We start from the raw sequence: 26653 nt of genomic DNA, 5'->3' as shown, positions 1-26653 counted from the left end.
CTTGATGGAAAATAATTGTTATCGACTGGTAATTATTTTTTCTATTATTCATTGCCACAAAAATTGGAATATTTATATTCTGATTTAATTACCAAAAACATGCATCATTTGATTATTTTTTTACAACTTAAATATAATTCCATTTCCTACTTACGTAGGCCGTTGGCTGACAACGATAAAGTTTAAATGACTTAGTTTTGCTCCTTTTGCGAGGCCAGTGGTCCCCGAAGAGTATAGTATCATGCATGTGTGAACTTCGCCTTAAACAAATGCATACAACTTTGCAAACAACGTTATAATTATCATCAGGAAACAGCAAGGAATTACATAAAATAACAATTTGATCACGTTTTAATAATTTTTTTAGTTTATGTTTGAAATTCTTCATACCTTCAAAATGAACTGGCTTAAAAGAATCTACATCCACGTAATTGTCCGCTAATTGTTTGAAATAAAGGTGTTGTGGCATAACGGGTTGTTCATCAAATATGATGAATTTTTGTATCACGTTTTCCGCTTGAAGACCCTCATAATATTTTTCATATGTATGAGATGACAGGAACATAAACTTCGGCTTTGAAATATGTAGAGCATGTTTCATTTCACCTGAAGATCGAATAAAAAGCTATGAAATTATTACTTATTGTTTGCATTGAATGTTCTAATCAGCACAAACGATAAAACTCTTATTTTATTTTGAAATCTTTAAAATATCTAAAGATTATAAAAAATACAAAACAATACATTGCTGAACGACGGCTTTCAAATTTTTAAGGTTTTGATGATGAATTGTAGACTGTATTTAATTTTGATTCTTTTGCTTAAAATTCTTTCTATATACAGTAGAACTCCAATTATCCGAATTAATGGGGACCGGGACCCATTCGGATAATCAAATATTCGGAAGATCGGATTTAAAAAAAAATTGCCATTGGAGAGAATAAAAGCTACGTTTTGATATTGCACTATTTTTTTATTGAATTAAATGAAAGAAACATGAAATTTTCACATGTTTTAAATATAAATAAAATGTACTTATGTACAAGTTTAGAAATAAAAATCATTGATTTTTAAACATCTCCGTCAATGTAAGCTGTTTTGCGGTCTTCAACCGTTTTCGACAATTTTTTTGTGATTCGGATAATCGGCGATTCGGATAGTCGGAGTTCGGATAATTGGAGTTCTACTGTATTGTGTCCTTACTTATATTATATGAGCTGTTAAAAAATGTAATAACCCCTCCAGAGCAAAATACAGCTAGAGAGGTTATGATATATTCAATTCTGTTTTCACTGCATATGGCTACCACATCTCCTGTTTTGATCCCCAAATTGATAAGGCTAGAAGCGGTATTAACCACTTTTTGGACCAATTCTTTATAGGTAATTGATTCATTTGTCAGTCCGTTAATCTAAAACAAATGATATTGTACTTATCACAATATGTTACACACGGTGACAATCTTCTGTTGTTCAAATCAAACGTTATCTCATCATTATATTACTACGAATTTCGTTTATAAACAATGATATTAAACAATATATTATTTCTCAAAATTTATTTAATTTAAATGAAATCAAGTTAGGAAGTAATAACATACACATTTTTTTCTCGTTCTTACATTGAAAATAAAAAAGGTTAAGTTGAGATAACACTTACCAAAGCGATTTTGTTTTTAAATTGTTTAATAGCATCCAAGAAAAATTTGCCAAAGTTCATATGCAACGGTATTTTCAAATCTTGAGTGCCGTAAAAAACACCATCCTTATATTTGTCACTAGTCACCATTTTTAACATCCGTATTACTTGGCACCTATAAGAATACTGAACTGGTTTATCAAAATTTGCTTATCTTACGGCGCTAGCATTCTATCTATAGGTAGTATTAATTTATACAACGCTTATAATATTATATTGTAAAGTTATCTTTCGCCTTTTTTACTGTTTTGGTATTTATTTTTGGTATGTTGTATTTACTAACAGAGAAACATAATGGCTATATTAGTATAGGTATTTAGATAGTTTAAATACAAATTTAAGTCAACAACATTAGTTAACAAGGTTACCTTAAATAAGTACCTAATAAATTTCCTTAGATTTACTTGACTAGAGACGAACATCTAGTAAGCCTTATAAAAACATAAGAGCGTATTTTCTCTGCACTAATACGATAAAGAGGAATTTGATTGCTTGTATTCAAAAAAAAAAAAACTCAAAACTCAAACATTCATTTATTCAATTAGACTACTATTTAGTAGCACTTTCGAATCGTCATTACATAGGTAAGTATTTTTAACATTTACCACCGATTCGGAAAGCAGTATCTATGGAGAAGAATCGGCAAGAAACTCCATAGTTGCTCTTTTAAAAGCATGTCAATATTACATAATATACAGTAACTTATATCTAACTACATATTATATCATAATATGCCAAAGAACTGTCCTGTGGTTTTTACGCGACAACCCTCCATGGATTTTTATCGTCCATATATTCCTGAATACTGTAGTACGCTCTCTGAACTAGTACATTTTTTATATAAGTTTTAAAATTAGAACTACTAAACTCTTTAATATTATGAGGAATTATATTGTAAAAGCGTATACCTTGACCCATAAATGAATTTTTAACTTTAGCTAATCGGAAAAATGGCATTTCAATTCTATTCCTGTTCCTTGTGCCATAATCGTGTCTATCTCCTACTCTTGTGTGTAAGTCGGAGCTTTTGTGTACATGCAAAATATTATTAAATATATACTGTGATGGTACAGTAAGGATACCAGTATTCTTAAAATGATCTCTTAGTGAGTCCCGAGCACGTAAATTATATATAGAGCGAATGGCTCTTTTCTGTAAGATAAATATAGTTTCTATATCTGCAGTCTGCTATTAGTAATATTAATTAATTTAGCAGTGAACACTACTTTATTTCTGACTTGATATTAATATATAGATATAGAGGCAGGTTGCCTGGTGGAAAGTGCCCGCCGCCGATTTATATTCAGGACATATCAACAGACTTAGTGACAACAGGGGACCAACAAAATTCTATAATGGCGTCCTTGGACCGGACGAAGAAAGGCTGTCCTTCTAGATGGGTTGATGACATAGTGAAGATCTTAGGAAGGAAGTGGATGAGGGTGGCGACGAACAGAAAAGAATGGCGTGCACATGAAGAGGCCTCTACTCAACTATGGGTTAAACCGGGCTGAGAAAGAGAGATAGAAATAATGTGTTGCCGACCTTTAAGATATTACATACAAATATCAAATAAAAATCTTATAAAGCTAAACACGGAAATTTTGAAACATCAGCACCATATTTTAACTATTATGCGTATTAAGTGTGGGTTAAGCTTATAATTTCGCACTAAATGATTACCTTTCTTTACTTTGTCAACATAAGTTCGTGCTATATCAGCATCGCTACACGGTAGAAGGTAGACCGAAATGTAATTTGTTAGTACGCCCGCGTGACTCTACCCACGCACTGCGTTAACGCACTATTACTGGGGCTATTCTAGAATATTTTCATCGTAAAGTTTGTTATAATTTATGCTCTTAGAAACTCACCTTTTAACTGGCTAAACATTGCCGTATAAGCACAGATTACTGAATAGACAGGTAAGTAAAAGTATTAACCTATTAAATGCTTTAATTTTAATCTATTTTTATGATGTTTAGTAAAAAAGGTAACGTAAGAATTATCTGAATAACTTACTGGAACAAAAGTACTCAAACAATTATAGTAAAGAGAAAGTTATTATTTCATTTAGCTCTACTTAATTACTCTACCTCTCCACTACTCTCTACCTTACCTGCGTTGTAATCGAAAGAATAATGGATTCAACTAAACTTTATTTAATAACAAAAACAACTAACATTTATGTAAATGTAAATTCTAATGCTCAGAAACACCCGCATTCCCTCTTCTCATGGCGGTGTGACTCATACTACGAGTATTTAAGCCGTAATAATTTTGTGTCATAATCATATCGATAAACGGAACTAGTTCTAGTTAATAATCCTACACAACTAACATAAAATTATAAATGCAATTTATTACGAACGTTTATTTAGATGAGTAAAGCTATTTTATTGAATCATGTTTATCGTATCCTAATTATTCGCTATCGGTACCATTGAAATACGTAAAACTAAAAAGGTACTATAGGCAATTTTTTTAGTGGCCATTATTTATCTCCACTAATATTATAAAGAGGAAAACTTTGTTTGTCTGTTTGTTTGATTGTAATTTATTTTTTTATTTTTATTTATAACATTTATTTCAGGTAACAGACAATAAATTGTACAGACCCATAGAATAAATACCTTACAGACTAACATACATATAATATTTTATAACTAAAACTATTAAGCACTACACTATATACAATTCACGGCACTGGCAGTGTCATATTTCGCTGAATGGGCTTCGGCTGGGTGTTGCGAAGTCGCCCGCGAAACCGCCGGAACACGACACCACGGGGCCAGAACTCCTCGCTCATGAAGATCGACAGCTGCTCGCTCGGTACACGCACAACAAATGAATTAAAATTCAAATTATTGCGCGGCTCCAGGCGCTGGACCCTCACGATAAATTTGGTCTTAACCCGCACATACTCCACTACATCAGAAGCTTGGGTGGAGTGGTGCAGGCGGGACACGTACAGCTGCGTCGTCGGTATGGCGGGCCGCAGCAGGTGGTTGTTACCGGTCGGGGCAGTACCGCACTTGTTGGAGGAGGGCTTCTTTTTCTTCTTCCTTTTCTCTACCTTTGTAAAGCCCTCCTCATCGAGTGGATGACTATTCACGCTCGACAAGTGTGCCGCACGGCGCGGGGAGTCCCTGTGCTTAACGGGATCTCCATCTCGGGTGATTTCTTGCCGCTTTACGGGAGGCTTGGCGGCAGCGGCCGCGTAGCCAGCCGGTGTCGGGTTGGCTACACGAGGCGGGCTCTCCAGGGGAGGCGCGGGTCGGGCGGGGCGCGGCGTGACGCGGTCGACGGCCGGCGGCGTCGTCAAATTCGCTGACTCAAAAGTCTCACGTTGCGCTCCACGACGTGTGTTCACATATGAAACCTCCGTTGACCTACATAATGAAATTGAATCGCGCAGGGCGACGACCTCATTACGCAGATCGTTGATGGTGGATTGGGAAGGGAATGAATAGGCTCATAAACTACTGGACCGATTTTAAAAATTCTTTCACCATTCGAAAGCTACATTATCCACTAAGACCAACAGGAGCGGAGCCACGCGGGTGAAACCGCGCGGCACAGCTAGTTTATTAATACGCAAGCAATTTAACGTCATGCGCTTTCATATCATTATGATTAAAAATCATGAAGTTTCAGAATCATTGCCTACAAATTGTATTAAGCTTATTTTTCATAATACCTTTATTTACCGTCAATTAAAATTAATACATGGTATTAATTTGATAATTTATAATGAAATTATGAAAATTGCTAATATGATATTATTTTACCTAATCCTGTTGAAACATTAACGTTATTAATGTGACTCATTTGCCATATTGTTATTACTATAAACTTTCAAACCGAGCTTTTATTCTGACCGCTAAACTATCAAAATACAATGACCCTTTCATATTTTTATGAATCATCAATATTCGTAGGAAGAGCTTAGTTTATTCAATCAACTATTGAACAACTCAAGCATAAGTTCAAGCATAAGAATTACTTAATGCTGATACCCTTATTGTTATACTTACCATCAATACAAATTATACACAAACATAAGTTGGTTATATCTGACTAATAATACACTCGAGACATTTACGAGGCTTAACTTGAATTTAAGCCAAAACTAAGCAGTAATGTTTAATTTCAAACAACATAACTCTTGTATGTCCTTGCCTTTATTTATTGCAACTGGTTCTGCATTAGGAATTTAATTTATTTTTGTAGGTATTTCGATCTGTTCAAATATCTATATTCTATATAATAAAATAAATAGAGAGATGAAAATAAAATAAAATTAACTTAACTTAATAAAATAAAATCTTTTGCACAAAACTAAAATCTACTTTTCTATGAACCCGGTTATTTTTGATAAATTTTCAAAACATGAAAAAAGTTGACGATAAAAATTTTATTTTGATTTTTTATTAAATAAAATAAATTGAGTATAACAAAAGCTGATATTGTACCTACGCTTTCAATTTGATATATGCATTATGCATACATGTTCTCACATACGAAAGTGTACATGCGTGCAACCACGCCGTCCGCGGCCAAACATCATAATGACTTTACTTTACAATTGCCGCATTTACAACCTTACAAGTCTCAACAGCGGCAATATGACGTGTCAATAATGTTGGGAAATTAGTTGTACTACAAGTTTAAGTGAAGAGCCGAGGCGGTTTCTATTGAAGACGTAACAGGGATTTTTAATTTGGTTGTATAACATCTCTGAAATAAAAGTGATAATGCTGGTAAATTAGTTGTAGGTACCACAACTTTAAGTGAAAAGCTGACGCGGTTTTATTGAAGACGAATTTGGAATTGGGATTGTGAATTTGTTGTATAACATCTGTGAAATAAAAATGTTGCGTTAGCTCTTTGAGAATATGACTTGAGTTTGAGCTCGTATCAAGGACATTCTATCATACATGTTGTAGTAGGTATTTCATATAATATGTCCTCGACAAAAGACTCATACTTTGTAGTCGATTTAAAAAAAATAACTAATCGAATCCTCTATGTAAAACGCCAATTCAGCACCACTTAAGATAGTGGCAATAGTATTCACATTCAGTAACTTAACTAAATTGGAACTTGTGGGAATACGTTATACGATACTTCAACTAATAAGCTATTAATTAGACGATAATTATTACTAAATCGGATTGCTCGTATGAAATGCCGTGGGTGTACTCATACTCTACCAAACTGTTAATATACAGATAGATACCTAATCAATTCAAATCTTGAAATGTCGCATAGTAATTTCGCATATTCACACTATATTGGACGTGACTTCATAGTTATACATAATCATTTGAAAGTTACAGATCTAACGAGGTAAGTCGACACGTTAGTTTGCTCAAAGCCTCTAAGTGGGCGGGTGTGACCGTGAGAAACAAACATTCACTGTCGCACTCATGACTTCTTTAAATACAGTCGACTGTTTAGAGTAATGGTATTTTTATCACTAAATGTTAAGTCTATAACTTATACCATATGTTCAAGTTAGTTTTATGGTGAGAGATTATTGAATTCCTTCCTCAAAATTGATTATAACAGTAGCGTAAGACGTTGGCTGATTAAAACATAAAATAATTTGACCGTTTAAAATGACCGTTTTAGTGGCTTGTCTTTTGCAGTCAAGTAAGTACGTTTAGGGAAGATTGTGGTAAACAACTTGAATTAAAATAATCATTATTTAACTTTAACGTTATTATTACAAATACGGAACCTTGTATAAAGTATTGTAATTTTTGATTACTGATTCTTTATTCACGGAGTCGTAAATAGTAATCAAACACAATACAAGTTTTATTGCTATCTTGTAATACTCGATTCTATTATTGAATAAATAATAAACATCATAACTCGCATACGAATGTATAGAAAATAGTTTTGCGAAATATTATGAAACACATTCCTCGAACCTCAAATTAGTGAATGAACAGTGGGACATAAAAGATGTCTGGACATTCAAGTGGCTGTGTGCAGCGGCTTTTTGTCTGACTCATTGGAAATAAAACATCAATAATGGATTCTTGCATGTTTGAAGAAATGTATATTATTATGTTTGAAGAAACGTAATATATATTTGAATACATAATTCATTCTTCTGTATATATTGAATGAATCGGTTTTATATTAAAAGAAAAAGGCAAATAAAATATACAATAACAATACAAACAAATGTGCAACACAAGTTAAGCTATCAGTAAGAGCTTTTAAGGTGATCTTTGTTTTTATTTTTTAGGAACCCCGTGTGGAAACGCTTTAAACCATTAAAAAATCCATGAAAAATGTTACATTTTTTAAATGTTAGACCAAACACTTACCGAAAACATTGAAGCAATTCCGCATTAGATTATGTAAACTTCCCTGTTCCTTCTCTATGAGATGTGCCATTTTATGTGGCCAGAACTGTACTCGAAGAACTTTATGCATTGGAACTTACTTAACTTTCACAATTGTATCCAATGAAACTTACAAAAGAGTTCAAACTTCTTTGATTGATATAGAACTTAAACTGCAGACAGTTTGTTACGAGGTCTCGCCCTCGGTTTTACAATGCAAATTGCGAACAGTAATTTGTAAACGATTTTCATGTAGATACGTACTTTTAGTTAGTGATTATTAAATACGATAAGACGAGAGAAATAACAATTTGCTTTGTATTGAGTTTCAAAGAATACAAAAAACATCGTGTAATTCGTGTATTATGCAGTTTTTATATGTAAGTATATGTATTTGTTGTAATAGGTATATTATTTCATAAAAAATAGAGTATTTTTTTAAAGTAGGTATTACATGAAAAATATAAGGCTTTTACAGACAATTTTGCAGTTTGTTCATAAAGCCAGATTGTTGAGACAGTTTTGTGGGCAGTTTGTTAACTTTCTTAGCCTCGAGAAATGGTGTTGGATACATTTTTATATTAACAGAAAGATTTCATAGCATGATTGTTTCTTATATTATGTACCAAATTTTATTTTAAATTAATAATTATTACGTTTAATTGAAAAAATTGGACTTGAAAATAACTGCTTCATAAGTGCTAACTTTGCAAGGCGCTAAATTTAATATTTAATATTACGAGCAGAAACACGGTGAATACGGAACTACGTTTTAATGGATTAGTTTAACGGCACTCTATTAGGATGCTGTTAATATTATATGATGAAACCTACGCAATATTTTATATTAGACATTATACCTCGACTCTTTAACATATTATTAAGGTTTCAATCCATAAAATAATTTAAAATTGATATAAAAATATGCTCGTATTATATTATAATCTTAAGAACCGTCTGGGCAGACTTTATGACAATTCCAATAAGTATTACCCGTAAAATGAAAATATTATTCAGTATGAACGTGCTACTTCAAGTTAAGCGCTCTTTTGGATATCGTCATGGTTTACGCCACATCCTTGATGACACGATACATTTAATGGATAACGTTATAAAATAGCATCGCATTCTCAAAGATAAAACGGACAAGATTAATGAGCCTAACGTGCAAAACGTTTAAACCCATTTCCAACTGAAATCCGACGAGTCAGTTCCATATATTAGTACTAGCGAACGTTTCTGGCACAAATTTTGATCATTAACCAAATTAGTTAGCTTTAAACCGTCTCGTAAAGCTGGCCGAATCCGGGCCGTTACGAACGAATTGAATATATTACTCTTACACCGTAAAACCTCCATGTGTGAAATTGATACTGCTTTGGCCACTGCCTTTCTGATCACAACGTGAGCTACGCTCCGTTTTCCAGTGTGATTTTTGGGAAACATTGTTAGAATTAGAACTAAAGAATGATATGCAATTAATTCCACATAAACAGTTAATATGGATTTAATTGCATATCATTCTTCTAAGTATGGGTCAAATGAAGACTAAAAATTGAGCTGGAACCTCGAAAACGCATTCCTGTTGAATTTTTGAAAGTTAATACAATTTTTCGTAACATATTTCAAACCTCGCTACGCAGATTATAAAATTTGTGTGGTATCATGAAAATATTGTCTAACGGAATTGCAATTTTTAAATAAAATTATGTTCGCATGCTTCATCCTAAACTTTGCAGCTATCATTTTTTAAAGTTTCCGCAACTTTTGTTGTTATAACGAACAATTTTCTAGACGTACCACGTCACCGACTCGTATTTTTGTTTGGCCCATTCCCAGAGCATCGACTCAGTTAAGATAATAAAACCAAGTGTTCGTAGGTGGTCCGCTGCGAACAGCGAATATGGTTACAAGTCTCCATTTTATTAAAGCTTAACTATCTATTGAATATCCGTCAACGTTTATTCTCTTCTAACAAAAATATAAAATGTAATGTATATTTTGTTTTGACGATATCTCGTTGTGTCGTTTATTTTATTGCGCTATCTAACCGTCCGCTAATTATTCAGCTATCGAGTCAAAAGCAGTTTTGGTAGTTATTTTATTCAGCTCATATAAAGCGACTGTCGTGTATTTTTAAGAATTGTACCAGAACAACATCGCTTAAATTATAAATTTATGAACATATTCAGAGTCAAATATTGGCTGAATGGTTAATAAGGCAGTTAAGTGGGTTCAACGATTCACCTTTTCTTCAAATATAAGAGTAAGGTTAAGTGATCTGTCCGTTTCACTTAAATGGGTGCCCGCAGCACTCGAGTAAACGGTGGCTGCTTGTATTCACAATATTTTATTATTATGACGGCAACCCCGCGATTCAACAAAATTGAAGACTAAACAACACGAAACAATGCTACATACTTTGTAGACTTTATTTTGTCTCAAGTCTGACTTTTTAACAAATTATGGTCGAGATAAAATTACAAAGAAGCACTTTCAGTTTTTATCCAAATGAATTTCCTTGAAAGTGTTGCCTTTTATTAAGACTTAGTTCTTTTTTTTTTACTTTAGTACACAAGTTTATCCACCTGTCTGATCATTTAGGCAATATTAATATCATACAAACCATAAGTGATTCTAGAAAATTCAAAAATATATTCCAGCGTAAAATCATAAAAGTGGCATTGAATAAACGTCGTATTTATGCAAGCCGAGAGGTTTAGTAAGATCGCGTGCGGGTAAGGTGAGGAGCCCTTGTGGCCACTCGGCACTCGGGCACTCGTCGGGCGGCGGGCGGCGGGCGGCGGCCTGAATGCACACTCGTACGAACCGTTTCCACTGCTGTCGAGATTGCTTTGGTTGACGCTTCTGATTGAATTCACCCGGCCCGCCTCGCTCGACCCGGAAAATTAACTCGACCAGATAAACGCCAATATGTGTCAAGTGGTCGCCGGGTAAATGAGGTACTAGGCTTACGGAGATTTAAAATATTTACGTTAACGTTTTCCCGATTGGACTTGCGTGATTTGGGGTTGTAAGGATTTTATTTATATCGTTTTTGGGGCAATATTTTGGATTTAGTAGAGTGGTAATATGAAAACTAGGTGCTCATTGGACAATTCATCGTCTAAGATCATTCTTAATCGATATAAGTACCTTAAATAAGGAGCGTAGATATAGATATATTCAAATAAAATATTTTTAGTATGTAGTTTCGGTCTCTACATTTTTGCGCAAATCGTAAATACTTACAGTCTTTCTATTTATTACAAAAGCCTTTTAGAAAATTACTTTTTTATTAATTAAGTGTCATGGTGCCATCCAGAATGAATAATTAAGTTTAACTGTTAAATAAAAAGTCACACTCATGAGCAAATAAAGGTTTATTTTCTACAAACATCGCAGTGAAAATCAACTGGACTTTAATGTGTGTTAGATAAACATAATCTCTATGAAGTATCTCTAAATAAATCGTCAGTACTCACGGCTCGTTAAGGCAGGTCAGACGTTTGTCACCTCTGTGTACGAGCGCTAAATTGTATCGCAAAGCGCGTGCGTCCGATCGCTGAATTGAGAGTTTACGAACCGGCCTGATTGAGCCTCATTGATCAACACTGATGTCAGTGTGAAATAATCTTGATTTTACTGCTGATACTCTATACCCACTTAGTTAATAAAATTGTTTGCCACCTAACGATATTTTTGTTATAATTATTGAAGTTCTGTTTTCAGTATTGCCCATAAACGTGAACGTTGAACGTCGAATACGCGGGTTTCGTATTTTTTTATTGTTGCTAAAGCGTGTAACGTTCGACTCATGAAGGTTTTTACAGTTTTTACGCTCAGAATATGACACCGTTTTTCGGCACCTGGCGATGTAAATAAATTGTAATTGGTTCTATGAAATAAGTAGTTGGCTCTTTTTAGAAGCACATACAATTTAACGCACGTTTTATATATGTTACTTGGATATTTTAGCCATTTAAGTATAAGATTTATTAAATAATGGTCCATTTATATCCTGTTCGATGATATACGAGTAAAAGTCAGGTAAAAATAAATGGTTGTACGTAATTACATTCTCGCCTAGTTACATACGTACTCGTGATGAAAGATAAATGAGTTCAATATTTTAGCTGGCTGCAAATTCGTCTTCGAGTTAGTATTGCGTGCAAGACGCACATTGACTGTCGAAGTTGAGTTTCTCTCCATAGATTAGACTGATAAAGACCCTTTACATGTATATCATTGAAGAAATAAATATTTCTTTACTAAGCTCGTTACAATCACTGACACAGTACGAATAAAAAAATAATAATACAGTCATTAATTATGACAGCTCAAACTTACAAAGATATAAACATAAATTGTATTAGATCCATTCAATTTCCATTCATTAAAAGCGGATAAGTTTCCGTGTCTCTATGCTGTCCCGTCTCCAGAAGCAGTGTATTGAGCTAATGTATTAATCGTTTACAAAGTTGATAGGGCATGCGGTCCGATAATGCGCTTAACTCAGCAGAGGGAGCTGTTGGGCATAAATCATTGCTAAGTGAGATTGGATCCGATGTGTGAACTCGTAAATCACCCGAGTAAATGAGACCCTCTGAGATCGGCGCTGGTGGTCTATCTGTAAATAACAATACATTATCGTACCTCAAACTTAATTAAGAATTAAGCTTTATAATTGGACCGCGGTATAGAGGAAGCTGTAGATTAGAGCTCTCAATGGAAATTGGTATAATAATGTTTCATATTTGTAATTTATGATCGTCTTTTATTATCCTATGGTTAATACATACATTAAAAATCAATAAATTCTCTAGACCGTGAGCTAAAAATGTTTGATTGTGCGATGCATCTACACCCTGTGTAATCTTTGACCTGGTGTAATAACATCAATATGCCCTGGTACAGTATATTTCCCTAAAGCTAGGAAGATACGTTTTAGTACTGCGTATGAGTAAAATGTTTACGTCTAAGTGATGAGGGCACGTGGCTTTCAGCCTACTTTCATTCCTTCGTGAATAATAATAATCCGACACGCAAACTTAAAACTACGTCAATTAAATATTTAACCACCTGTCCTTAGTCATTATTCCTTGCCCAAAGTTGACGTCTTCGCTGTTGTTACGTAAAATAATAATATAAACTTAAATAATGACGGGATGAAGTTATAAAAGGGTTCTAAAGATTATAAGACCAAGGTCGAAGAAAATGGCTAGTTCATTTCTTATCTAGCGCAAAAAATAAGAAAGACTCAATAATTATGAAGAGCACGCAAAAAAAATTATATTTAAAAAATACAAATATTTACTTTCATGTAGGTATAACATTCCGATTGCCTCCTAATACAAATAAAATTATAATTCAAAAGGCGTGTTTGGCTAATTCAATAAAGTTGGTACTAATTTACGTGCCACAGAGCAATAAAAGTTCCGATATACTGTGGCAAAATAATAAGCCATTAACTGAGTTTAAAACGGCGAATTAATACCACAATTATGCTTTGGACGTTGTAAAGTTTGCACCATTCTTAAATGTAGGCGTCACGCAACTCACTAAATAACTATACTTAGGTACATAGAATTACCTATTTAATTCTATTATTAAGTAAAATCTTAGTAGAACTTGTACTGTTGCTTGGAGAATTCGTTATTATATTGTGTCAATTATCAATACTCCTGTATGGAAAATTGCGAAAGATCAGTCGCAGTATATTTATGTGCACTCCGATCCTTACAGCTGTGCTCTTGTTTATATTTCTTGACTCTTTGACAAATATTCTACAATTTTTTTTTTCTACGATCAAATAAAATCATAATATTATGATGTATGGTTAAATTTTGGAAGATTTTCAACATGTGTAATTGCTTGAAAAAAAAAGCTAAAATGTTATCTCTTCTTTGAAAAATACAAAATATGTTTAAATGGTTAAATAACTTCACTAGAGTGTTGATCGTTGCGTGCCAATGAGCGTTTTTCGGAGAAAATTAATTGATTGATTGATAATAACTTTATCAAAAACACGTTATGTTTAAAATACTTCTTTGAATCACGAATATTGTAAATTTTCTCGTTACGTTCATGGAAATAACAAAAACATATATAAATCCCGCTGTAATTTGCATGATTATAAATGTACATTAAGGGAATTAAATTACATATACACGGGTTTGTAAATATTGAAGCGTTGCGTTGTTCTAATTAAGTTAGTTGCTCTAATAACATTGCATTACTATTTACATTTGCGTCATTAGCTTAATGATCTCATCCTTGCTAAAGGATAATTTCACCTTTGAGTCGTCTTATTAATGATTAAGCCATCTCATAAAGGAATTACGTATCAAGTCTTCTAAGTATTATAACTTTAGTGTACTTCAGTACGCTTTTACCGGATATTCCTCTGTTAATAATATTATTTCGGCAGTTATTTGAGATCATTTGAAGATCGACAGAAAGTTTCAGCGAAATCCATTATACGGTTCGTAATTGAAGGAGTTACAAAGATATTTATAGTCAAAAGGAACTTTCCGATATTTAATATTAATAGTAAGTTATACGATATTATGATATTGATGTGGATGTTGAACCTACTGGATATCTGGCAGTTGGTATATATTGTTTTAAGTTAGCATACGGATAGGAACAATAGGTACCAACCGAATTAAATAGATGTATAGATTATAGCCATTTCGTTTCAAGTGATCTTTGATTATAATGTGTAGGTAGCTTAAGATATTATGTAGACTATTAAAATTACATAGATATATATTTGAAACAAGCGGTCCGCCCCGGCTTCGCCCGTGGTACATATTTACGTTTTCTCTACATAAGAACCATCCTCGTACTTCAAGGAATATTATAAAAAAAGAATTAACGAAATCGGTTCTAAAGTAATGCGCTTACCAACACATTTTGGGATTCATTTTTATATTATAGATTCGATATTCGAGAATTGGATTATTTTTTAAATCCGACAAAATACATTTGCAGAATAATATGGATAAAGGAACGATTTCGATCCGTAAGCACTTTGTTGTCAATGGCTGCATAGCAAGCACAGAACCGTGGTAAAAAATTGAACAAACTCGTAAGAATGCTAAGTTTTCCATTTTGTTATTCTGAAAAGTACCGAGACGTTCATTTAATGCATATTCAAGTAACTGCATTCATCGTGCATTACATGATTGTTTTCGTTCGCGAAACTTCTATCCCGTAAATGTTTAAAGGAAAGCGTTGGAGATAAAGGATAAATAGAAAAAACGGTCATGACGATTTCGTTTAATTTAAAGGTTTAAATTAAACGAAACCCCAGAAATATTTGCGTCTGATACAAATATTATTTATAAAGGAAATTTAAAATATCAGACTATAATGAACTTTTTCAATTTCATTTTTAAGTGTAGATACAAAAAACCTGTCCTTAGAGTTAACATTTTTTGTTCTAATCGAAATCAAAAAAGTATGAAATGTTTTCTTTAACCACATTTTTAGTGACATTCCAATGTATTTTTATCACTAGATTCCTGTAATTTATTCTATATATTTCGTCATAATATCGTAAGATTTGTCGTGGGTATTGTTGTAAGTAGCCCCACGCCACTTTTAACTCAACAATATTCAGTTATAAGTATCAGTTTATAATAAAATCTCTTATTGTTTTCCCAGCTACGCCATATATAAACAAGTAATTTATATCACCTTCACTTTTAGCGTTAGAATCTAGTTAAGTTCAATGCAGATATTATAACAGCTAGAGGGCGGCGAAGGCGTTTAGATAATAAATAGCTTTTATATTATCACTGTATATCTTCGGTGGCGGCTTTATTTTATATGGTTTTTATTGCAGCCACGGGTGCGATATATTGCGTAATAAAACGAATAATAATTAAAATTGCAATTATTGCTAAGTGATCTCAATCTTTACCTGTTAAAGTTATTATGCGAGATGTCAAACGGTATTTATGTACACTAAAATATATAAAATTATTATCGTGGGTTGATTATCTCTGTGTTTTTATTGCCAACATGACACTAGTACGAAGTGGTCGTATTTATTGTTGTGAGCAAAGTATTTATATTATGAATAGTTTCTTTTGCTCTCCATTGCCAGTTTTGCTTGTTTTAGGAAAGTTCTTCAGAAGGGCAGTAAAATTTTAAGTGTATTTTTATTTCATTTGCGGAATTGCTTGCAAGTGCAATTGTTTTAGCGCAGTATTTTTCTTCAGTTTTCTCTACGTTATAGTAGGAATGTGGTCGTACCAATAGAGTTATTTCCAAAGTTAGAAATAATTTAGTATTTTCTAAATTTATGAAATATAAGGAACCTTTATTTAACTAGCTGTTCCCGCTGTCAAAGTGACAAAAAAATTTTACTTTCAAAACTTATCATACCTACATAATATTATTGTAGGTACGTCATATTTGCATATTAAACACTAGCCGCTCCGCGCGGTTTCACCCCCGTGGCTCCTCTCCTGTTGGTCGTAGCGTGATGGTATATAGCCTATAGCCTTCCTCGATAAATGAGCTATCTAACACCCAAAGAATTTTTCAAATCGGACCAGTAGTTCCCGAGATTAGCGCGTTCAAACAAACAAACAAACAAACTCTTCAGCTTTATAATATTAGTAGATATAGATTTAATATACAGTATAGGCTAGTTCGACAAAATCAAATATAACAACAAATAGTAAAATATTCAATAATACAAACATTCTTGGCGATAAAGCGATTGCGATTTTAATAGATACTAGCTGTTGCCCGCGACTTCGTCCGCGATTACGTCGTTTTAGGTCATTCGTCGTTTAAAAAAAATACGTGACACTTTATTTTTAAATGTTCTTAATTGTCTCTTTTAAAATTTAACTACATTAAAATTGAAAACTCTGATAAGAAAATCTTAAAATAGGAGAAAATCGAAAATCTGAGGAAAACATGAATGAATGTGATTTAAATTCTACATTACTTAGTATTTCAAAATATAATAATCTAAATTAAATGTAGATTAACAGTTTGAGCGCACCGATATAGAATATGTAGCTAAGTATTAAATTACGTTAGTTTACATAGTAACAAAACAAAAACACGATGACTTTCTTTTGCGCTCGGTACCACAAACTAAGCATGTTAATGGTACGTGGCCCGCGTCACTTGACCCCCCGCGAGTTCCCCTCCGTTGCTATGCGAAAATACATTCGTCGCCCTGCTGTAGGAAAAATTGTAATACTGTGGCCTAGGCATTATAACACGCCCAGGGAGTTCCTGAGTACCGATAGACATCTATGCACCCTATCATTTGTCAAACGGTCTTCATATTGAGTAAAAGTTTCAGATTCAGAGTGTTATAGACAAATATAATCAGAAAGCTTCGAACTCCTAAGCTATCGGAAGTTACCGTGTTATTGTGAGTCAACCATAAAAGATAGACATTTATGATGTCGGGAGATATTTTTTATATAATAAGGAGAACATTTCTTTCATATATGATTTCTGTGTAGCTTTATTCTGTGTACCATAAAGGTTGCACACGCGACGAAAGCTTAAAAATGGAGTTACTGCTCTGCTCAGGAGTATGAAAAATAATTGTACCAAGTTTCGTTTAAATCCGTCGAGTAGTTTTTGTTTCTGTAACGGTTATACGGACAGACAGACGGACAAAAATTTTATTGTTTGCTTCTTTAGCATCAGTGTCGATCCCTAATCACCCCGTGATAGTTATTTAGGAAATATATTTCATGTACAGATTTAATATAAGTATCTATACATAATAGGTATATTTAGATTCCAATTTCCATGTACCTAACGTTAAATTCGACTATACAATAACTAACAGACAACGCAGGTTACTCTCGTTTCCGTAGGTAAGTTGAGGCGGTTACATATTCGGTCCTCATAACATCACTTTTAGTGAACGAAACGACAGCGCGGTTTAATTCGATGCCAACACCATAAGAAAAAAGGAAATATTTTTAATTGTGAAAAAATATTATGATTTACACTATTAACACTATTTTAATCTATATTATATTACATATAATAAATCTGTTGAAGGGTTAATTCTGTACATTGAAAATATTGAAAAAATAAATAGCAGGGGGTGTTACTGGATCGATACCAAACCCAAATATTATGTGATTAAAAAAATTTTTGTCTGTCTGTCTGTATGTGAAGGCATCACGTGAAAACTAACGGTTCGATTTCGATGAAACTTGGTATAATTATACCTTATTATCCTGGGCATAAAATAGGATACTTTTTATCCCGGAAAAATACGTAGAAAAAAAACTAAATCTTAATTTTTCCGCGCGGATGGAGTCGCGGGCGGAAGCTAGTATAAAATATATGGCTGTGAGTGTGTAAAAATAAATCCAGCTAGTTTCACATCACACTTATGTTTATAATTAGCTATACGACATGAAAATATACATATTAATTACCAAGCAATAATCATACAGGTAAATACTGAAGAATTGAAGAATTGAGATGATTAACAGTCAAAGTTTATTTTAGTAATAACATTTAACAACATGTCAATGATGAAGAAATAATAATTATCAACGAACTAACCTTTTCTATAATACTTAACACAGCACATTTTTTAAATTATCTTGCTCAACTCTGCTCAAAAATTTGAGGGTTTTGTTGGAACTTTAATGTGTCAAAACTATGATATATCTAAACTACGATACAACTTGCATGCGGAAATGCTCATTACAATCAGTAAATTTAAAGAATAACTAACAACATACTATTCAATTTTATTGAGCTGATTAATATCTTTTGCCTGGAAGAGATCACCGCCGCCAGGCCGCCGCCTAATAAATATACTGTGTTTTCTTATAAAATCGTAACATACTTAATTTCTTTTATCTACTAAATTTTAATAAATTTATAACTAAATTCTTTTTATCTAAAAATGAGCTTGAGCTTATATTAGGCAAAAGTATACATTAACTTTTTATAATTTCAGGACCGCACCTTAAATGGGGCCTCGTAAAATATGCCTACGGGTTATTAATAGAGAAATGATACACAACAAAGTTATGTTGGTTCCATTTTATTTATAAAATATAATGAAAATGGACAAATATAAAACATATTGTGTAAAATGATTAAAAATAAATAAATGAAGCAACTACGATTCAAAGAAAACATCTTTTTCAGTGTGAAAATGCTCTAAGCAATCCTGGATGATGAGTCATGTACTCTCATCCCAGTACGGTCGGTGCCTCGATAGCCATAACGATAAATATTATAATCAGATAACAGCAAAGTCAGAATAAAAATCATAACTTGTACAGTTGTGAGTGCAAAATTTATGTTTCATTTGACAATAACATTTTTTCGGTACTAAAACGTAGTATGTAGTTTGATATATGGTTGGCCGCCCCTTCTCTCCTTCCTGAAAAATATCCTCCAAAATTACCCGAGATACTTCCAATGATTGAACCATACGTTGGACATTAACTTCAGTCAAAAATTGACGAAGCGGATGATTACTAATTTCCACTTAATCCTCGCTGCCACTATCTTCATCATCAAATCATCAATTTTCAAGTGGTGTTGTAAAATTGTCAGCAGAAATAGTCTTCCAAAGGCGATATAATTTTATGAATATTGAATCTGTAAATAAAAAAATCAAAAGTTAATTGTAAATCTATAAAAAAAGCTACTTACAAATAAAGTTTTATCAACAAACTACTGTTCCCAACGCACCTCAAAATCTTGTAAAAGTCAAAAAGAATTCATCATTCTATTATTTCATTCTAAAAGTGTAATAAAATACTTTATAAAACCAATAAAATACACGAATTGCTATATTATAAAAAATAAATACCTATAAAAGTAATAACTTTTTAGTATGGTTTTGGTTTGTTTTTTGTATGGTGAAAATTCACAAAACACGAAGATTGAATTTGATATTTTTGGTTTTATGACATTCAATTTATTAAGAATAGAATCATTCGATCACGAAATTATGCGGGTTCGAGTCCCGCCTCGTGATCGAATTTTTTCTATTCTTTATAAATTTATAAAACTCGAAGATTTTAAAAATGTAACCAATGAACGCAATCAATGTTAGATTAATTGTAATGGTGTCTAGTTTGACTTAAAATAATAAACATCTACCTACCCTCACTTTTAAAAATGTAGTATATTCACACGAAATATAAGCGCACCTTATAGGGAAGGGGAAGATATGGGTTAAAGAGTTAAATAAATAACATGATTATATTTAAATTATTAATTTTCAACAGTATGTTCAGTAGTGTTAACATGTAAATTGATTTGATTTTTACGAAATCTCATAGATGGCGCTGTTTCAAATTTGTCTTTATACTACTAAATTCATTAAACTGTTTCTCTGCCCAAATTACGTAAATGACATAGTTTTTATTTTGTAAAGCTAGATAATAGCATGGCTTACTCGAAACCAACATTGAAACATGAGTCTTTAGATTGTACGCTGTCGTAGTACACGGAATATGTAAGAAAAATAAAGGTTCACTGCTCCTCCCCCGAAGGTGATATCATGATAATATGTATAAACTATCCTCACCCGACCTCTAAGGAATATTCATGCAAAATTTGAAGTAAATCTATTCAGTACTTTCTGAGATTAGCAAGGAAATACATACAGACAAACAGACAAACAGACAAACAGACAAACAGACAAAAAGACAAACAGACAAACAGACAAAAATTCTAAAAACTATGTTTTTGGCTTCTATATCGATTATAGATCATGGATTATGTATTCTTTTAAAAAAATATTCAATGTACAGTTTTGACTTTCCTACGATTTTATTATATGTATAGATAATATTTTAGCATAACTGTTAGTACTGAGACGTTATTGATTTACACCGAGCGGCATGTAAGTAGTCGGGATCGGAACAGTGACAAAACGTCGATATAGAGATTGTATCTTGGTCGTACAAACGATAATAGCATGAATATTCATCTTCCATATAACCGTACACTGAATACTACTACTACAATATTAATTAACTACGCCACTGCCTTGTCGAGCAAGCGATACGACTCATCCAATAAAAGTAATATACGTTCTGTGACAACTATAATAGATTTGTTAATTGATGTTACTTGCAAAGTTTATGCTTTTTATGTCGGCAATCTTTTAAATCTAGTACCTAGTAGATAAGATTGATTTTTCTGCCAAGCTAGGTGGTATAATATGTTAACGTTATTATCAAGTGCATAGATTGTAACTTTTTTAATAATTGCAGTCCTTCTTGATATAAGTACGATTAATTCCAAACATGAAAAAATTGAATCCTATTAAACGTCAAACAAGAAATCAAGTATACGTAACGTAAACTGTTTTAATATAAATATTTTTATTACGCAGATATATTCATAATAGCTATTTAAAATATGATAGTAAAATTTGTATATCTTATCGTATAGAGTATTTACTAAGCCACCATAAGGACGTTTTAACGCTTTTAACTGGAATTCCTGGCCCTTGTAACTGTTGTATTTCTTACATATTTTGTACGTCGCAGGCATGTGAATGCAAAGTAGACGGCTTTGAATTCAATATCGACTCTCAGGAGCTACATTACATTAAGGATGTTTATTCTTAATAAAATACACGTCGTCATAAGTTATGTTCGTGATATTTTCATATGTTAATGAGAGGGTCCTGTGTTGACGTTATGTAATAGTCTTGATTTATAAAAGTAGAGTGGAAGTAGTTAGATTAAATTTCATAGATTTTATACAATTTAGTAAACTTATAAAAGAAATCTGTGTGAAATATGAATACGTCAAACAAAGGAACTTTGTGGACAATGCCATGGGAAAACACCTACTAAGTATTTCATATGCCCATATGATTTATCTCGAAAAAATATGACAAAAAAGAGATTGGAAATGAAAGTTTTGTTTTCTTGGGACAATTTTATTTCCATTTTCGAGATATGAAGATAAGGGCAAAAGTTTTGAAAGCGGGTAAGGAAGTCGGAAATTGACGAATAACAAACGAATTGACGTTTATATATACGAACTTTTTATTTATTCTTCCTTTGTACAAAATTGAATATTACTTATCCATTATGTCTATGTTTATATTTAGAAGAAGGCCCTTGTCCCCTTGTGGAGTTTACCCATCGATCATTCTTTTATTTAATGCCCTTATATGGATACTTTACATTTTAGGTCGGGAATCAAACCTAGAACCTCCGTTTGAAAGCTCACATGCTAGTCAAGGAGGCTTCAGTAGAATTGTTTCGTTTATTTTTCATTGAAATTACCTTTTTTTACCCTGTTTTATGATAAGATGCATAGATAATGTACCTAATATTTTATGTTCGTGATATTTTCATATGTTAATGAGAGGGTCCTGTGTTGACGTTATGTAATAGTCTTGATTTATAAAAGTAGAGTGGAAGTAGTTAGATTAAATTTCATAGATTTTATACAATTTAGTAAACTTATAAAAGAAATCTGTGTGAAATATGAATACGTCAAACAAAGGAACTTTGTGGACAATGCCATGGGAAAACACCTACTAAGTATTTCATATGCCCATATGATTTATCTCGAAAAAATATGACAAAAAAGAGATTGGAAATGAAAGTTTTGTTTTCTTGGGACAATTTTATTTCCATTTTCGAGATATGAAGATAAGGGCAAAAGTTTTGAAAGCGGGTAAGGAAGTCGGAAATTGACGAATAACAAACGAATTGACGTTTATATATACGAACTTTTTATTTATTCTTCCTTTGTACAAAATTGAATATTACTTATCCATTATGTCTATGTTTATATTTAGAAGAAGGCCCTTGTCCCCTTGTGGAGTTTACCCATCGATCATTCTTTTATTTAATGCCCTTATATGGATACTTTACATTTTAGGTCGGGAATCAAACCTAGAACCTCCGTTTGAAAGCTCACATGCTAGTCAAGGAGGCTTCAGTAGAATTGTTTCGTTTATTTTTCATTGAAATTACCTTTTTTTACCCTGTTTTATGATAAGATGCATAGATAATGTACCTAATATTATTATCAAAAAAGAGATTGTTTTAGAAAAAGCTCGTTGAATTATTTTTCTCTAATACGAAACTATAGATAGTCTTTAAATGTAAAAGTAAACTAAGATTTGTTACGAAGGTAACTTACGTCACGGGAGATAAATCAAGTTTATGTGACGCTTTGAGTCACGGTTAAATTTATGTGAATGTGTAGTTTCGCCTTTTGTATAAGTTTTTATTTAAAATATAATATGTGAATACCTACTGAATAAAATTTTCATGTAATTTGGTACTTTAGAGTTGAGAACATTTCTATTAAAAATACTGCTTTGCATTCAGATTTTTTTATATTGCTTTAAAATAGTGATGACAAACAATATATTATAGTACTAGCTTCCGCCCGCGACTCCGTCCGCGCGGAAAAATTAAGAAAAATTAAGATATTTTTTTTTCTACGTATTTTTCCGGGATAAAAAATATCCTATTTTATGCCCAGGATAATAAGGTATCTACGAAGTTTCATCGAAATCGAACCGTTAGTTTTCACGTGATGCCTGAACATACAGACAGACAGACAAAATTTTTTTTAATCACATATTTGGGCTTGGTATCGATCCAGTAACACCTCCTGCCATTTATTTTTTCAATATTTTCAATGTACAGAATTGACCCTTCTACAGATTTATTATATGTATAGAATAGATTTTCTACTAGGTGTAGGTTAGGTATGTCTAATTGTAAAAGCTACACCATCACTTACTCTATCATACCATACGAGGTAAATATAAATACTAATTTATTTATTTATTTTCATCACCTGTAAGAGAGCATGAAAAATAAAAGAGCTGAACGCAATTACCGTACCCACATATATTTATGTTGCGCTAACAACTTAATACTTTTTACCCTCATTGTTCTCACGCCGACGCGTACGTGACTTGATTTAAATAAAAAACCCTCTGAATTTAAACACAAAGACCAATAATTAGGTTCAATAAGAAAGCTGCATTTATCGTACCGGTCGGTTTACTATGTAAATGGTTATGATAATGTATTAAAATTCAACATAAATGGAGTAGAATTTGTGGAGTCATGCTTTTCGTTAGCATTCAACCGCGGTGGTTCCTAGCTACGGCCTACCACCAGACGTGTGTAGGTATATACATATAGGTATAGTATATGGATATATATTGAGCGATGATTAAGCAAAATAATGTTGAGTTTGCTGATTGAAGGAGAATTGGGGTGCGATTTATAAATATGTATATGTGTGTGGTTAAAAAATTTAAAGTAAAATAAAACTTTGAATAGACAAGACAATTTGCAGTAAGTATTAATAATTGATGATTGTTGGATTCGTTATGAAACACTCAATATTTTTATAAGAATTGATTCGAAGAAATACCTACATGATAATAATTACATATTGGATTTATTTCATAAAAATGTTCGATGATATAAGAAAAGTAATATCACTTATCAATCCCAATCAAAATAGTTTATTTCTAATTAACCTCGCATTATGTTACATCCTTTTGTTGATGTTTCCATAATGCAATCAATTGTAACACGTGATATTTTTAGAAGCTTTCACCAACAAAGGACACTGATTGGTAATCAGGAATACGGTAGCATTTAGTAGGCAATATTAGTAGATAGTGCCTATAGTATTATATTATCTGTGATAGTGCTCAATATTAATCTATACTAATATTATAAAGCTGAAGAGTTTGTTTGTTTGAACGCGCTAATCTCGGACTACTGGTTCGATTTGAAAAATTATTTCAGTGATAGATAGCCCATCTACCGAGGTATGCTATGGGCTATATAATTTACGTCATCACCCATAGCGATACGTAATTAAAATTTTATATACGATCGTTAATATCATTTAATTAGTGAAGATTATTCATTAATATTAACTATATGACTGTAAAATCGACAAGATTAATAATAATGGGTGTGTTCAGTCTCCATATAATAGACATAAATAATTATCTTTCTTTAGAGATTCGTTAATTGTGAAATTTTCATTATGATGTTTTATTACATTTTTATAATTTTTATTACTCGATATGAATAATAATGATGAAGGTATATTAGGTTTTCTGACAGAGATATATTTTAAATCCTGTGTTTTTTTTTTGTCTTATTTAATGCTTCAGATTAAATTAAATTAAATTATTTTAACGTGATGTTTAAAATTAATTTGTTAGTAAATAGTACATAATATTTTATTATTATTTATGAATTTTTCGACTTCCAAAAAAATACACAAAATTGATTAGGCTGTTATTATAAGAATACAAATTCATTTACATTACTATAATATATTTCAGCATAACATAAAAATAACTGCGTTAAAAACAACCGACTTCAAAAACGGAAAAGTAAGAAATAAAAAAGATTTGATATTATTAATTACTACATATTATTTTTATGTGCTATTTACTAAAAAGGTTTGATGTCGGTGCATGGGCTTAATACTAAGTGCTTAGTGTTTGGCACCGACTTCAAACCTATTTAATAAATAGCACATAAAAATAATATGTAGTAATTAATAATATCAAATCTTTTTTATTTCTTACTTTTCCGTTTTTGAAGTCGGTTGTTTTTAACGCAGTTATTTTTATTTAATACTTTTTAGTGTATTTTTCAACACGAATCAAACGAGCCCAAACTCGATAAAGTTGAGTCAATATATTACTGAGTTCCTATGGCCACCTTCCGATTCCATCATCAGATCAGCTCCATGTCATGATAATGTTTCATCGCTATCCAATTTACATTCGTATACAAAATTTCAGCTCAATCGGTTACCGGGAAGTGAATCAAAGTTACTTGCTACATTGAAATTAAGTCATCGAGTATAGACAAAAATGCTCATAAAATAAAAACTACTAGGCCTAGCCGAATAAAATTTTTATGGGACCAATTCGACACCATCCCGCATCGAACAAAAAAAGAATCACGTAAATCGGTTCAGAAACCTCGGAGTAATCGGTGTACATACATAAAAAAAAAAAAAAAAAAAAAAAAATATACCGGCCGAATTGATAACCTCCTCCTTTTTTTTGAAGTCGGTTAAAAATAAACCACACTATGGAATTCAGATATATATCTTAATAACTGTATCCTCCAGGAGATACAGTTACAGGAACAGGATAAGAAGCTAAGGCATGAGTAGTGAGTACATTGTTTCTCGAAGCATCCACAAACGGTCACGATACGTACGTATGTTAGGGTAATGTATATGGTAATTCAATACGATTGAATGGCTCAATTAAGCTGTCGATTTCTTTTAAATGTAAAGAATTTGAGGAAATAAATTTGTTTGGTTGAGTCATAATTTTAATGGGAACGGCGAGCTTTTAAATTTTTAAAATGTAGCGTAATTAAGAATTTGGCCTGGAATTATAATAATTATTAAGTATTTACTGATTATAATAGATTTTCTAGCGCTCTAACTGAGAAATCATAATTTATATCGTCGCCTTTATCGATAGATTAATGTAATACGAAAGCTCAAGCAAAATGGTGAAGTATTTATCACAGGCTATTAAATTCGTAAGCGCGTCCCTCTTC

General features: G+C 32.3%; 2 protein-coding genes across 2 annotated transcripts in view; one reads left to right on the top strand and one right to left on the bottom strand.

Moving 5' to 3' along the window:
• LOC123697447 (agrin-like) overlaps window positions 1-26653 on the top strand; it is a 126008-nt gene that overhangs the window by 8005 nt on the left and 91350 nt on the right. The gene's annotated exons all lie outside the window — the stretch shown is intronic.
• The window catches only part of LOC123697483 (4-coumarate--CoA ligase 1-like), an 83480-nt gene that overhangs the window by 2186 nt on the left and 54641 nt on the right, over window positions 1-26653 (bottom strand). Inside the window, exons 2-5 of the mRNA XM_045644016.1 lie at window positions 1660-1813; window positions 1204-1411; window positions 391-606; window positions 155-260 (exon numbers count right to left, since the gene is read on the bottom strand). Coding sequence (XP_045499972.1) covers window positions 155-260; window positions 391-606; window positions 1204-1411; window positions 1660-1797 — 668 coding nt within the window. The 5' untranslated portion in view covers window positions 1798-1813. The remainder of the gene's footprint in view (window positions 1-154; window positions 261-390; window positions 607-1203; window positions 1412-1659; window positions 1814-26653) is intronic.

Source organism: Colias croceus, chromosome 1 (assembly GCF_905220415.1).
Source record: "Colias croceus chromosome 1, ilColCroc2.1".
Taxonomy (NCBI): Eukaryota; Metazoa; Arthropoda; class Insecta; order Lepidoptera; family Pieridae; genus Colias; species Colias croceus.
Note: the sequence above shows the minus strand (reverse complement) of the source record. Positions and strands in the feature narration are given on the sequence as shown.